Raw genomic sequence first — 13,889 nt, 5'->3', positions numbered from 1 at the left:
AGCAGTGGTTCTCAACCTTCCTGATGCCGCGACCCTTTAATACAGTTCCTCATGTTGTGGTGACCCCCAACCATAACATTATTTTTGTTGCTACTTCATAACTGTAATTTTGCTACTGTTATGAATCGTAATGTAAATATCTGATATGCAGGATGTATTTTCATTGTTACAAATTGAACATAATTAAAGCACAGTGATTAATCACAAAAACAATATGTAATTATATATGTGTTTTCCGATGGTCTTAGGCGACCCCTGTGAAAGGGTTGTTCGATCCCCAAAGGGGTCGCGACCCACCGGTTGAGAAACGCTGCTACAGAGCCTCACAAATTTGGGTTGAAGTCCTAGCCATCATTTGTCCTACTGTGACGTCTTAGTTTCCTTACCTGTACAACGCAGTAACAATGTCCATAAAAAGGAGTGTTGTGACTAGGACAATATAAAGGGCCCATTACAGGGCCTGGTACAAAATATAGTTACGGTGATAACGATAAAAACTGCCCTTAAAAGCGGGTTTAAAACCCATAGGCTATATTTACATGAATTTTGTTTCTAATCTAAAACAGTATCATAAAAAAATGTTTGTTTTAATGCTATGCACTTAATAAGATAGAAAGGGGAAAAAAAAGGTTACCATGGATGCATGGATGAAATAAAAAACCTTAGCAAGTTATTGTTTTGATGCCATAATTAGGGAGGGAAAATGAAAGTCAGCAAAACCACAGTTTTAGAAAAGTGGTTATTAGATTTTCTTCTTTCCACTGTGGAAAAAGTCCTTCCTGTTGAAGAAGGCAGTGAAATTTTATCACAGCTATTGCTATTCATAAATCTTATATCTATTTTAATTCAATCTGGCCCTAGCCTCTGAGTCGCTGCACCACAATTTGATTACTATAACCATACTTTTTAACTGCTGTCAGGAAAGACAGCGCCTTATATAAACATCTGCCAGAACACATGCCTGCGTTCTCCAGCACCAGCCTTAAATCACACCCTGGTGATGAATCCTTATCTGACACTAATACTTTTTAACTTCATACAGACAATTAAAATGAATTGTAGCTAAATGTACATATAACAAATCAATTTAATCTTTGGTTGTATAGTAGCATATTTTGCAAATTTCTTAAACTTACTTTCTTACATGTATCTCTGTCTAGGTGTTAAAACTTCAATTTAACAGAAAGGAGTGGAGATATTAATAAAACACAGCTCTTATGATACTGCCATGTAGTTGCAAGCCTCAAAGAGTAATGACATTTGAAATTTATCACTGCCATTAAAAAAAACTTCCACTTTTATGTGTGGAAAGTGCCATGCTGGGCTTCATTCTATTCTGAGAGTGACCAAAGTTGAGTCTCTGCCCTCTAGGAATTATTAATACAATAAAAATTCAGACAAACCTACCAGGATAACAAACTAGATGAACGTCATTGCTGCCTCCAAACTCCCACGGCCTTCTGTATAGATCTCTACTACAATACCTATCACATTTATGCTACAGTTAGTTGTTCATGTTCCTTGTTCAATCAGATACACCTGGAGTCATGGACCACCGTCATAGTTCCCAGCACAGGGCACAACCCTGACTGTCAAGTATAGTTCCTCCACTTGTTGGCTATTTGGCCACTCTTATCTTCAGGGCAGTTAGTCCTGTCTTATTTATTAATGCCTAGTATAGAGCCAGTAAGTAATAAACATTTGAAATGAACCGGTACACTGTGGGAGCTTAGTAAGTAATTTGTTGGATGGGTGGATGGATGGATAAGTGGATGGATGGGTGGATGGACAGACCAATGAATCTACTCTATACACCATGAAGATCAGTGGAAAGAAAAAAAAATCACTTGTGGTACATACAATATATTCTATGTGTATAGCACCCCCCTACCCCCGCACAGGCCCAATCTCTTATTTCTTTTTTACATGTAAGAAAATTGAGGCTTACAAGAAGCAAACTCACCCAAAAGATATAATTGATAAGATCTAAACCAGTCTGTCAGAGCTCAAGTTCACTGGTAAAGAGAAAATTCTTGTTTTTAAATTCTGAAAATTTCAATTATTGTTTTGTTTTCTCCATAACAATAGCTGTAAATTCCTGAGCAAGTCACTTTCTCTTTCTGAGCCTCACTTGCATATCCATAAAATGGAGATAATACTCCCTACATCACAGTTTTGTTATGATCGATTAAGAGGAAGGTGCCAACATATATGTAGGAGATCAACTCTTAATCCCACCATCTCCAGTCCCCACCACACCTATAAGGATTGTGTCCTAGGTTTTCCCTAGGACTTGTGCTTTAAATTCATTTCAACCAGATTTAAACACTAATCAGGTAATTAATTAGCTAGGAAGAGGGTAGCACTACAAAGTAATCTCGTTGTAAGAAAAATATAGCCCATGTTTTACCTCTTGGTCCTCTAACCTCCAAGAATTACAATCAATATATTTTCGTAAATGACATCTGACATCTGCCTCATTTAAAATTACTCTCTTGCCAGGCTGGAGTGGCTCAATTGGTTGAATGTCACCCAGTGCACCGAAGGGTTCTGGGTTCTGATATCTATTCATATTCTCTCTCTCTCTCTCTTACACACACACACACACACACACACACACACACACACACGATTTGTCTCTTAATGGGCACCAAGGAGCACTCTTATGAAAAGGAAGGGGGTGGGGGAATGAGATTATTATGCAGCCAACTTCTCAGCCACTTGGGGGAGGGTGGGCACTGGCCAACTTGCAGGGTGCAGAGAAAAGAAGAAAGCTCTAAGTCCAGAAAGCCCTTAGGCTCAAAGCCACACCTCCACTCAGGCAGCAATAAGCAGAAGCTGCAGTCTAGAAACATAACTAGCACTAAAAGTCCAGGTCCCATTCCCATGATAATAGCAAATACAGTGGGGCCTTGACTTACGAGTGTCCCGACTAACGAGTTTTTCGAGATACGAGCCGTCTCTCGGCCGATTTTTTGCTTTGAGTTGCGAGCTAAAATTCGGGTTACGAGCCAACTTCAGATACCCCACCGCCAGTGAACGTCACAGTGAACGCCACAACATCAGCCCAGCATCACGTGTCTCACTCGTTCACTTTTTGATTTGACATACGAGTAATTTGAGTTATGAGCTCCGTCACAGAACAAATTAAACTCGTAAGTCAAGGCCCCACTGTATTCCAAATTCAGATTTTTCCTCAAAAGGCATTTTTTTTTTAACACGATTTCAATTTGCTGACCTTTTCTGTGTTTGCAATATTTCTCAGTGGCTTCATGTTTTTCTGTAACGTTTTAAGTGACTTTCTTTGAAGAGAACTACTTAATGCCAATAATTGTAGAAAACATTTGTCCATAATTATCCAGACATAGACTGGAACAATGCTGAAACAAGAGCAGCATGCAAAAATGTATTTAAGGACTATCATCCCAAAATGCTGCTAAAAGCTATTAACCAGTATGTGTTAATTGCCACAGCATTCATATTAATTTTCACTTCAGGCTCGACATTGTGGAATATTTCCCCTGATACATTTTAAACAAAGTTTAATTTAAGGAACTGCTTCTATCAACACTTATGAAAATTAACAGCCAAGCAATTAGCACTCATGAATTATCCCTTCCCCCATGCTCTCTGCAGCTTACCGGTTAAAACAGTTTCTAACAGAGAAATGGTTACTTTCTAACAAGTTAACATCATCCATGTCAGAGCTGTCTATAGGAACCAGAAGTGGTTCTGCCTTTTTTAAGCACTTGCCAAGGCAAACATTCTCCCTGCATGTAGAGTAGAATTTAACTAAGTCAAATAAGAAGGATACTTAACATTTTAGTAAACTGTCAAGCAATTACTAATATGGAACTACCTTCTTACTTGATGTTTAAAAACATAGCCATTGCCAAAAGAAAAAACAAACAACAAAAAAACCACAAAGGAAGTAATAATTTGTCTTTATCTTCCATTTAAAGTTAAAGGCCAAACCCCACTAGACTCCCTGGGCTTCCAACAGATAAACCACCTTCCTCCAGTTGCTACACATCTTGTTTCACGATGCTACTCTGAACTCCTGGTTTTAAGAGCTCACTTTCTCTGACTCCATCATGTCAACAATCTAATAGGAGAGACAGCATCACTGGCCCCACCGTTCACAGAGAAAGAGGCAGAAGTGGGATATTTGTTGAGTGCTTCCTATGGCTACATGTCTTGCTAAACAGGTCTTATCTCAATTAACCTTCATGAGGAAGATACACTGTCATCATCTCATTCCACATATGAAGACTGGAGCTTCCAGAGGTGAAGTAAGTAGCCTGAGATAACATCCTAAGTGGAGGAGTCAGGATTCAAACCACAAAATAGGTCTGCTTATAAATTAAATTATACTGCTTCTCAATGTGCTAGGGGCTTTATCCTGTAGGATTATCCAATTTGATGATCTCATCAGCTTGTGAGGAAGGAACTCTATTTTTCATAGGTAAAGAAACTGAAGTTTGGAGAGGTGAAGAAAACTGAACCAAGATGACACAACTGGTAATTGGTACTATTTATTTGGTAGTAACTGTATTGACAGGACATGAGCAGTTGAACTTCTGATGATCTATCTATATATATAAAAGCCTAAGCGACCGAACGACCAGTCAACTGGTCGCTATGATGTGCACTGACCACCAGGGGACAGACGTTCAATGCACAGGATCGGGCTCCCTCCTGTCTGGATCGGGACTGCGGGGATCGGGCCGAAACCAGCTATCTGACATCTCCCAAGAGGTTCCGGATTGCGAGAGGGCGCAGGCCAGGCCAAGGGACCCCATTGGTGCACGAATTCGTGCACTGGGCCTCTAGTTGATAATATTTGCAAACTCAGTTTAACTAAAACAGTGATGACTAATTAGCAAAAGCTTCTCAAGTGATAAGGCATAGAAAGGAAAGAGTTTTGATGCTTAAAATATGACTTATTTGAAACAAGTGGAGGGACACGGCAGAAATCCACATAGTTAGGGGCACTTAAATCAGTGCTGAGTGTTTACTGCCTATCCATAGAGACCACTCCCTTAGCACCTTAAAGCAACTCCTTGTCATATCCAACAACATTTCCCACATACAGTGGTCAGGACGGGCACAAGAAGTTTTCTGACTGTCTCAACCTCTAGAAGTTAGATAAATACCAAGAGTTTCTGTTTCGTTAATGAACGAATAATTCAGAGGTCCTGTTTTCAACAAACCTGAAGAATTCAGGCAGATGGTTGAACCTCATTTTGCCTTATCCAACTAAGCCCTAAAACCAACTGCAATCTATCTTGGACTTTTTTCAAATGATCAGTAAATAGACTTATTTATAATCTATGAATCTAAAGGTAATACCACTAATTTGCCAAAGAAATAATATAAACATAATAATAAGCCTGATAAAAAACATTGCCAAAATTACAGCAAAGCACATGCCTAAATACAGCCTTTTCCTCTCAATTATATGCCTTCAAGAAATTAATCAACCACAATTTAAAAAATGAAATTAATCAGCTACAGAAACCAAAAACTATTTGAAAGTATTCGCTTTAATTGAGCACAACAGCTGAGAGATGCTTACCCTTAGAATCAATAACACCAACAATCCAGTTTGCACAAACCGTCAGAACTAGATGTGCTAGCTTAACCACAATGTAATAGTAAAGCCATATCAAAAGCAAAATCCTTTTTTCAAACCAAAAGCTAACTTAATCTTAAGGAGGATTTCACAGCAGTTAGTCTCTTGAGGAAATACATAATTAAGTAGTTTTTTAGCATATTTAATTAGACCCCAAACTCTTCCCTGTCCTCTTCTCTCCCCAATTATGTACCATTTGCCCAAGAGACCTAAGCAACTCAGTTAATTATGTAAATAAGGCAAGCATTATTCCCAAGAAAAGCATTGTGAATAAATATAGGGGGAAAAACCTACATATTTTAGTGGCTTTAACAAACGTTTGAAAAATACATGGGAAAACCTTACATTTGAGGTAAAAAGCATGGTGTTCAATGACAAGACGGTGAATCATTTTAAAAGGACACTCATTTCACTTCTTAAATATGAGCTGAATAAAAATAAAATAATTTTAAGTTACAACAGCAACAAAAATTTAGTGCTGAACATCAAATGATTTATGGGAAGAATCAATCTGGAAATTATTAAAGTTGACTCTCACAGAAAAGGCTTTATTATCAAGGGGTTGACATGATCTTAACTCCAGAGGCAGCCATGGTGCTCTTGTAACTACTACAATCCCATTATTATGCAATCACAAAATGCTAATTTGATCATTTTGAGGTGTTATTTGAATAGTCATTTTAATTTCTAGGTTACAAAAAGGCTTGACTCAAGTATAATTCTCTATTAATCATTGAGATGTCATTGAATATCATATTGATGCATTTCACAAAGATAAAGAAAGACTAATTTAATATGTACAGTACAATATCCTTCAAATATTAGCCACTTTCATTACATATCTGCCAAATGCATCAATATTAAATAATAGATGAGAACAAGGGTTTAATTATATTTTAGCAATTGTAATATGTAGGGTAATAATAAAATAGCATCTCATCACAAGATAGACTTATATAAATCTTTCTTAATCAATGTGTAATGGTGACTGCCCCACATTCTTTGATCACAAAGAGACTTGATATGACAAAAGCATCCAGAGTCTTAAGTGTAAACACACATCTAGCAAAAATAATTCCTTTGTGACTGAAGAAATGGCTTCTTTACATTTTTTAAAAATTTCTCCTTGTTACTTCAGAAGTTAGATAAATACCAAGCAGAGATCACAACCTTCTGACAAATTCAAACCTAAATATTTATATAAAAGAATCGAATAGTATGATGATGATGACAATTCTAGAATATAATATTTTAAAAGATCTGTGCTATTCTGTTGGCATCAAAGCATTACCACATATTAATTATTCCAGCAATTACATTCTCAAACAATGAGGTGGTTTCAGGCAATGGAAGAAAATAAATTCCAACCATGTAACCTAACCCGGTAACTTCTCACATATCTAAATGAATCAACTTAGTATTTAAGAAAAAAAAATCCTCTACAGCCCAACATGCCATTTTCCAGAGGCTGACATTCTTGTCCCCTAGGGGGACCCTTCCTTCTCTTTGTTGCATTCCACAAGAAGAAATAGGAGAAGGCAGTAGGGCAGGCTTAAAGAGAAGCTTTACATCAGTCAACACAATCTCTAATTTACTAAAAGTACTTTTATGAGCATATTATTATCTTTATGTTACCTATGCATTTTGTTTTCAGTTCTTGTTCTCCTTCCCCACCAACATCAATAACCTCACATGCTGATGGCCATATATGCTCACTTAAGCCTATGGAAACATGCTGCATTGTATGAGGTAAAAGTGTTTTGGGTTTTTTAATATATATTTTTATTGATTTCAAAGGGGGGGGAGAGAGAGAGAGAGAGAAATATCAACGATGAGAGAGATTCATTGATCGGCTGCCTCCTGCATGCTCCACACTGGGGATCGAGCCTACTATCTGGGTATGTGCCCTGACTGGGAATCAAACCGTGACCTCCTGGTTCAGAGGTCGATACTCAACTACTGTGCCATGCTGGCCAGGCAGGTAAAAGTGTTTTGAAGAGAAAACATCTTGCTCAAAGATGACAACTGACAGAAGCAGCACATAACCAGAACTTGAATATGAAAAATGCAAACATAAGCAAAGAGCTGTATGTTTATTAATTGCAATGGTGTTGAAATAAGACAAATTGTACACAACCCCTCCAGGCAACAAGCTATCACTCAGCACCCCTACGCCACTGCCAGACAGCAAACATAATGGCAATAAATATAAAAATCAACTGCTACTGTCTTCTGAAAGAGGCCCAGCTCAGCACAGAAACACAGAATGGCAGGGAATGGAGCAGGGAGTTGGGGGTGCACATGAAACTATACTCCACCTAAAATAGTGGCCATTTTGCTAAAAAGAAAATAAACTAATGTTACAATTGTGAATTATTATAAGAAAAGTCCCCTGCACAGCACGTGTCAAAAAAGATTCCCTACAATGAAATACTGACAAGCAAAGCAATGGCCTAGAATTCTGAAATGAACCTCTAAGCTTAATAATTCCTATAGTTATAATACAGCATCAGACAAGACAATGCTGCCTCCCAGAACCACTTTCAAGGCTTTCCCAACACAATTAGACCTTGATTAATCACAACCCAACTAACCCAAACCCTCAAGTACACTTAGGAAATAAAAAAAGAAAACAAACAAACAAAACACAGATACATATCTCAGGACTGGTTTTGTTTTAATCTTTCTAAACATATTACTACGGAAACAACATTAAACCCAGTTCACACCTTTTTACATTCTCAAAAAATATGAGTGACATTCTATAATTATCTGAGTCATTTTTTAAACCCCAAATCTAATAATAACATAATAATACCAATAATTCCACTTGATTGAGGTTTTTACTTAGAGCAGTGATTTTCAACCTTTCCCATCTCATGGCATACATAAATTAATTACTAAAATTCTGCAGCACACCAAAAATATATTTTTTGCCAATTTTCAAAAAAATAGATATAATTTTGATTGACTTACAAAAACAGATATAATAATGATGATTGCCTACGCTTTTTGCTCCAAAGTGACTTTTTAAAAACCAGGTGCCTATGCCCAGCCAATGTAGCTCATGAGTGTAGACACATGAACCAGGAGGTCCCAGTTCAATATCTGGTCAGGGCACATGCCCAGGTTGCGGGCTCGTTCCCCAGTGTGGGGCATGCAGGAGGCAGCCGATTGATGATTCTCTCTCATCGTTGATATTTCTCTCTCTCTCTCCCTCTCCCTTCCTCTCTCTGAAATCAATAAAAACATTTAAAAAAATAATCAGGTGTATAAAAGAATTGTATACAAGAATTTCTGGTACCAAGAATTAACCAATCAGACCAACCTTATTATGCAATGTGACCAACAAGATGCAACTCTATCATATAACCTATAAATTTATGGTTCAAGATAGGGCTTTTACACCAGAAGGCTATTGTTGTGTTGGCTGTTGTCTTTTTGACAACCTAAGGGAAAAGAGGTCAGTGCCCCTGACTAAGTAGTCAGGTATTACATGTTTCAAAAATTCTTGCAACACACTGGTTGAAAATCACGGACTTGCCCTGGCTGGTTTTGCTCAATGGATAGAGCGTCGGGCTGTGGACTTAAGGGTCCCAGGTTCCATTCTGGTCAAGGGCACATGCCCAGGTTGCGGACTCGATTCCCAGTGGGGGTGGGGAGGTGTACAGGAGGCAGCCAATCTATGATTCTCTCTCACTGATGTTTCTATCTCCCTCTCCCTCTTCCTTCCTCTCTGAAATAAATAAAAATATATTTTAAAAAAGAAAGAAAATCACGGACTTAAAAGACACAAAGTTTTATTTTTACTTACCTTGCCATCGAATTTGGAATACTCATTAAAGGGGTTATTCAGCTGCAGAGGGCACTGCTCTAGGCGTACAGATAATATTGACTGCTTTCCAGAACTTGGAGGTTTCTCTTTGAGGGACTTTTTTTCAAACAGTGACTTTAACTCTTGGGCTGTGATACAAGAGGAAGATAGAAACATCTTTGTGATTACACACAGAAAGACAGCCAGTGCACCTTCCCTAAAAATTCTTTGGAACCTTAAGGAGGGTCCAGGGACATATTCAGGTCTGATGTGTGGAAAAAAAGCTTCATATACACTTCAATAAAAAACACACAGGTCAGGATTGTTAATTCAACTAGGGTTTAAGGACCAGGTTGGGTGTGGAGTGGGGTGGGAGGGATAGAGTCAGACAAACCAACAAAGCAGCCATTCTTTAAGAAGTGCATTCACAGCTAGAGGACCTAAGCTTTCGCCTGGCTTTGCCACTACCAGGTGTGTAATCTGGACAATTCACTAGACCTTTCTGGGCTTGTACAACTAGATAATTTTGAAGATCTCTCCTGACTCTAATATTCTGTGATTTTGGAATTATAGTTCCTCAAGGTCAAGGTCCACATCTTAATCCTCTCACACTCTCCAATGTCACCTACCACAAAAATCTGGAAGACAAAGCTGATGAGGAAAAGGAGAGTCCTATATAATAAAAGGCTAATATGCAAACTGACAGAATGGCGGAACGACGAGTCGCTATGACGCACACTGATGCTCAACACAGGAGCTGCCCCCTGGTGGTCAGTGCACTCCCACAGGGAGAGCACCGCTCAGCCAGAAGCCAACTCATGGCTGGCAAGCCCAGAGGCGGGGAGTGGGCCTAAGCCGTTAGTCAGACATTCCCCGAGGACTCCTGGGCTGCCAGAGGGATTTCTGACTGCCAGCTTAGGCCTGATCCCTTGGGGAGTGGACCCAAGCCGGCAGGTGGACATCCCCCGAAGGCTCCCAAATTGCAAGAGGGCACAGGCCAGGCTGAGGGGACACCGCCCCAAGTGCACGACTTTCGTGCACTGAGCCTCTAGTATTATAATAATAGTATGGAGGGTTCATTATGCCACTCTCTCTACTTTTGTATATGTTTAAATTTTCTATAATAAAAAGTTGTATTAAAGGAAATTTAAGCTAAAAATAAAAAAGTAGGTAACATATCACATTACTACTTGATCAAATCACTTTGCTGAGAGTTAAAATTAAATTTCTTACAAGATCTTGCATGATCAAATTTCTTACTACTTACACCTCTGATTCCACTCTTCCCCTTACTTACTCTACTCCAACCAATAAGCATCCTTTCCTTGCTATTCCTTGTATACATCAGGGACACTTCTGCCACAGAAACTTTAAATTTGCTGTTCGCTTGTCTTAGAACACTCATCTCCAATATCTGCGTGGTTCACTCCTTCTCTGCTCAACCATCACCTTCCCAAAGAGTCCTTTCCTGCAACTGAGGCATGTGCCCTTGACTGGAATGGAACCCGCGACCCTTCAGCTAGCTTGCAGGCCAACACTCTATCCACTAAGCCAAATCGGCCAGGGTGAAAGATTTTTAATATATATAAAAGAATATATAGGAAATCATAGAAATGAGATGCAAAAAAGAGAAGTCAGTGGGATTTCTGGTTCTACAGGGTCATGATTTAGAAGCAACCATTATGAAAATCAGACCCACTGAGCACACTCAGGTTTACAATCACAGGAGAAAGCACGAACCACTTTACATAGTGTGGTTTAGCAGAGAGAGACTGGCCTTTAGAGGCAGACAGTGCTAGATGCAAAACATGGCTCTGTACTGCACTACCACTTCCTAGTCTTGGAACTTTAGCAAGCTTAATCTCTCTGAGCCTCCATCTCATCTGTCTCATCTAATCAATGATACCTACACCTTAAAAGATCAGTACATTGGAGGTAATGCAGAAGAACTGCTTAGAACAGCACTAGATAGGTGTTGGTGATAATTAGTAATCATTAAGATTGTTAGTTTTATAACAGTTTATAGCAATGGAGTCAGTCAACAAAAACTATTGGACATTTATTAAATGCAGGGTGGTAATGGGAGGTGCTGGGAAGGTATAGAAGGCAGACTGCAGACATTTCTTTGAAAGGAGAAAAAAAGTCTAGGAAACATTATATAAACATTAGAAAATATTTTAATAGCACTTTATTTGGAATTTTTTAAATGGCTTCTCTTATTGAGATTAAAGCTTTGAAAATACATAATATGGCCAGCTTCTTAATACATTATCATATGAACATATACTGCATATGCTAATAATACCACTAACATAATGGTTTTTAAGCTAAAGGAAAGAATTCGCATATATGCAACAGAGATTGTTTCTGGGGCCATAATAAGGCAAGATAAAGTCTAGGTTAGAACTGCCAGGAGAAATCTACAGCCCATACAAATCATAGGTTCTCCTTGGCTCTAAGAACAAGGTACTAGCACGACAGTGTTTACAAAATGTGCCTGTGACCCAGACCGAAGAGTGGCACCCAAATGAAGAGTTCAAATCTCAAAACACAAGAGGTATCCACCCAGAGGGTTGAAAAGGATGAATTAAAAATAAAAGCTCTTATATAATAATATACACCAAATATATAACTTTCAAATTAACAATGAAAATTATTTCCATTTACCTGATTGCTTAGAATTTCTTTCTTTCCACTGAATATTTTTGCATTTGATTTGGTTTTGCCTCTCTTTTCGAAGTCGTTCTAATCTTTGAGCTTGAAAAGAAATATTATAACTATAAGTTTGTCAATGAAAGTTTACTATAAACAAAGACATAATTAACTACCTTTATATGAATAAAGATGTTTTATATTGTATATGTAGGAAAAAAGTCATAAAATTTTAAAGGTGGCACCCCTGAAAAGCAAATACCAACAAAAACATGAAAATATTCTTGATTTATAATTGAAATTAGAGGATATAAAACATTAATAGAGATCATAAAGATAGTATTAACATGGAAGAGAATAATAAAATGTGAAAACTTCTGTGATTAATATGACATTTCATTATATAAATCATTAATAACGGTCTTAAAGGAATTTTAATGCACAAATGAACTGAAGTGAATATTACATTACAGGAATAAAATTACTGTTATGAATTACTCTACCCGTTTCAAAAATTAAAGATAAATGAACTCAGACTAGACTATTAAAGTTTTAAATATAAAATCCTTTATCTAAAAATCATGAAAATTATAAAATGTCAAAGCTATATAAATTAGCATAGCTTTTCTTCAGTGGGCTGAAATAGTTTATAGGTAGTAAAATAAATGATTTGTATCTTTGTAACATTAGTCAAATCTTAAAAAGAACAATTTTTCTTATACAAAATTTTAAGATATGCTGAAAGGATTAAAAAGTAAATACCTTGGTCACAGGACACCCCACAATCTTAATTATATAAGTGCTATCTTAAGAAATTCCAACAACAATAACAAATCACACCTAAAATTATGCATTTGTGATTATATTACCACAGGCTGATTACCACAGGCAAAATCAGTTGAACCAATCTTTTAAATAATATTGTCCACATATATTAACAACATCCATACGGACCACAATGGAAAAGAAAGTCACAATTAATGCAATCTCTTAAAATTAGTTTCCTATTGCACTTCCTATTGTGACACAATGCTAACAAAAAAATAAATAAGTAAATTTCTCAAAGGCAGGAAATCATACACTCCTGCCTTAACACTGTGGTAGGGAAACACAAACTAATCTTGCCAGAAATGTAAGCTATACTGGCAAAAGCATTCTGACAATGCCACTATATCTAACCAAATCCCACTCCATTCAATTGCAATTAATAAATGTGAAGCGTACAGCTGAAGTAATATAATCATGAAGCTCTCAATTGAGCAGCATTCTCCTACTGAAATCCATTCAACCTGTCATATAAGATATCATCTCAATAACCTACAAGAAAGTCAGTTTCAACTAGAGAACTGAGAATCAATGGTTCTAAATTATAGTCAAACCTTCACTCAAATCCTATTTTGATAAAAGTTCCTTTAGATACTAGAAAATGCTATTCATTATTTTCATCATGAGAACAAATTATTCTTTGTGGATGTCACAGAACACTGAATTGTGAACCAAAATCTTAACAGGACTTTCTCCGTAAATTGTAACCTGCTCTACCTGCAGTCTTCTTCGTGTAAGTATTTTCAATGTTCTACCACATCTCCTACCACTACTTTTCTTGTGAGTTAGCAGCAGGTTACTGTTATTGATTAGATTATATTTTCTGATTTATTCCCCCCCCCCCCAAAAAAAAAAAAAAGGATCTCCTAGCATACCCTGATATAGAACAATTATATATTCTAAATAATTTATCTAAGTAAAGGCCTTGGTTCATCACATTTCCCTTGAAATGCTTCCAAAAAA

At 37.4% G+C, this 13,889-nt stretch overlaps 1 protein-coding gene across 11 annotated transcripts in view; it reads right to left on the bottom strand.

The window, feature by feature from the left end:
* The window catches only part of MAPKAP1 (mitogen-activated protein kinase associated protein 1), a 190,004-nt gene that overhangs the window by 154,897 nt on the left and 21,218 nt on the right, over nucleotides 1-13,889 (bottom strand). For all 11 annotated transcript variants that reach the window (XM_005881489.2, XM_014529392.1, XM_014529397.1 and 8 more), the window contains 2 exons: nucleotides 12,117-12,206; nucleotides 9,450-9,598 (listed from right to left, as the gene is read on the bottom strand). In XM_005881489.2, the coding sequence (XP_005881551.1) occupies nucleotides 9,450-9,598; nucleotides 12,117-12,206 (239 nt within the window). The remainder of the gene's footprint in view (nucleotides 1-9,449; nucleotides 9,599-12,116; nucleotides 12,207-13,889) is intronic.

This window comes from Myotis brandtii, unplaced genomic scaffold (genome assembly GCF_000412655.1).
Source record: "Myotis brandtii unplaced genomic scaffold, ASM41265v1 scaffold68, whole genome shotgun sequence".
Lineage (NCBI taxonomy): Eukaryota > Metazoa > Chordata > Mammalia > Chiroptera > Vespertilionidae > Myotis > Myotis brandtii.
This window is presented reverse-complemented; position numbering and strand designations above follow the sequence as displayed.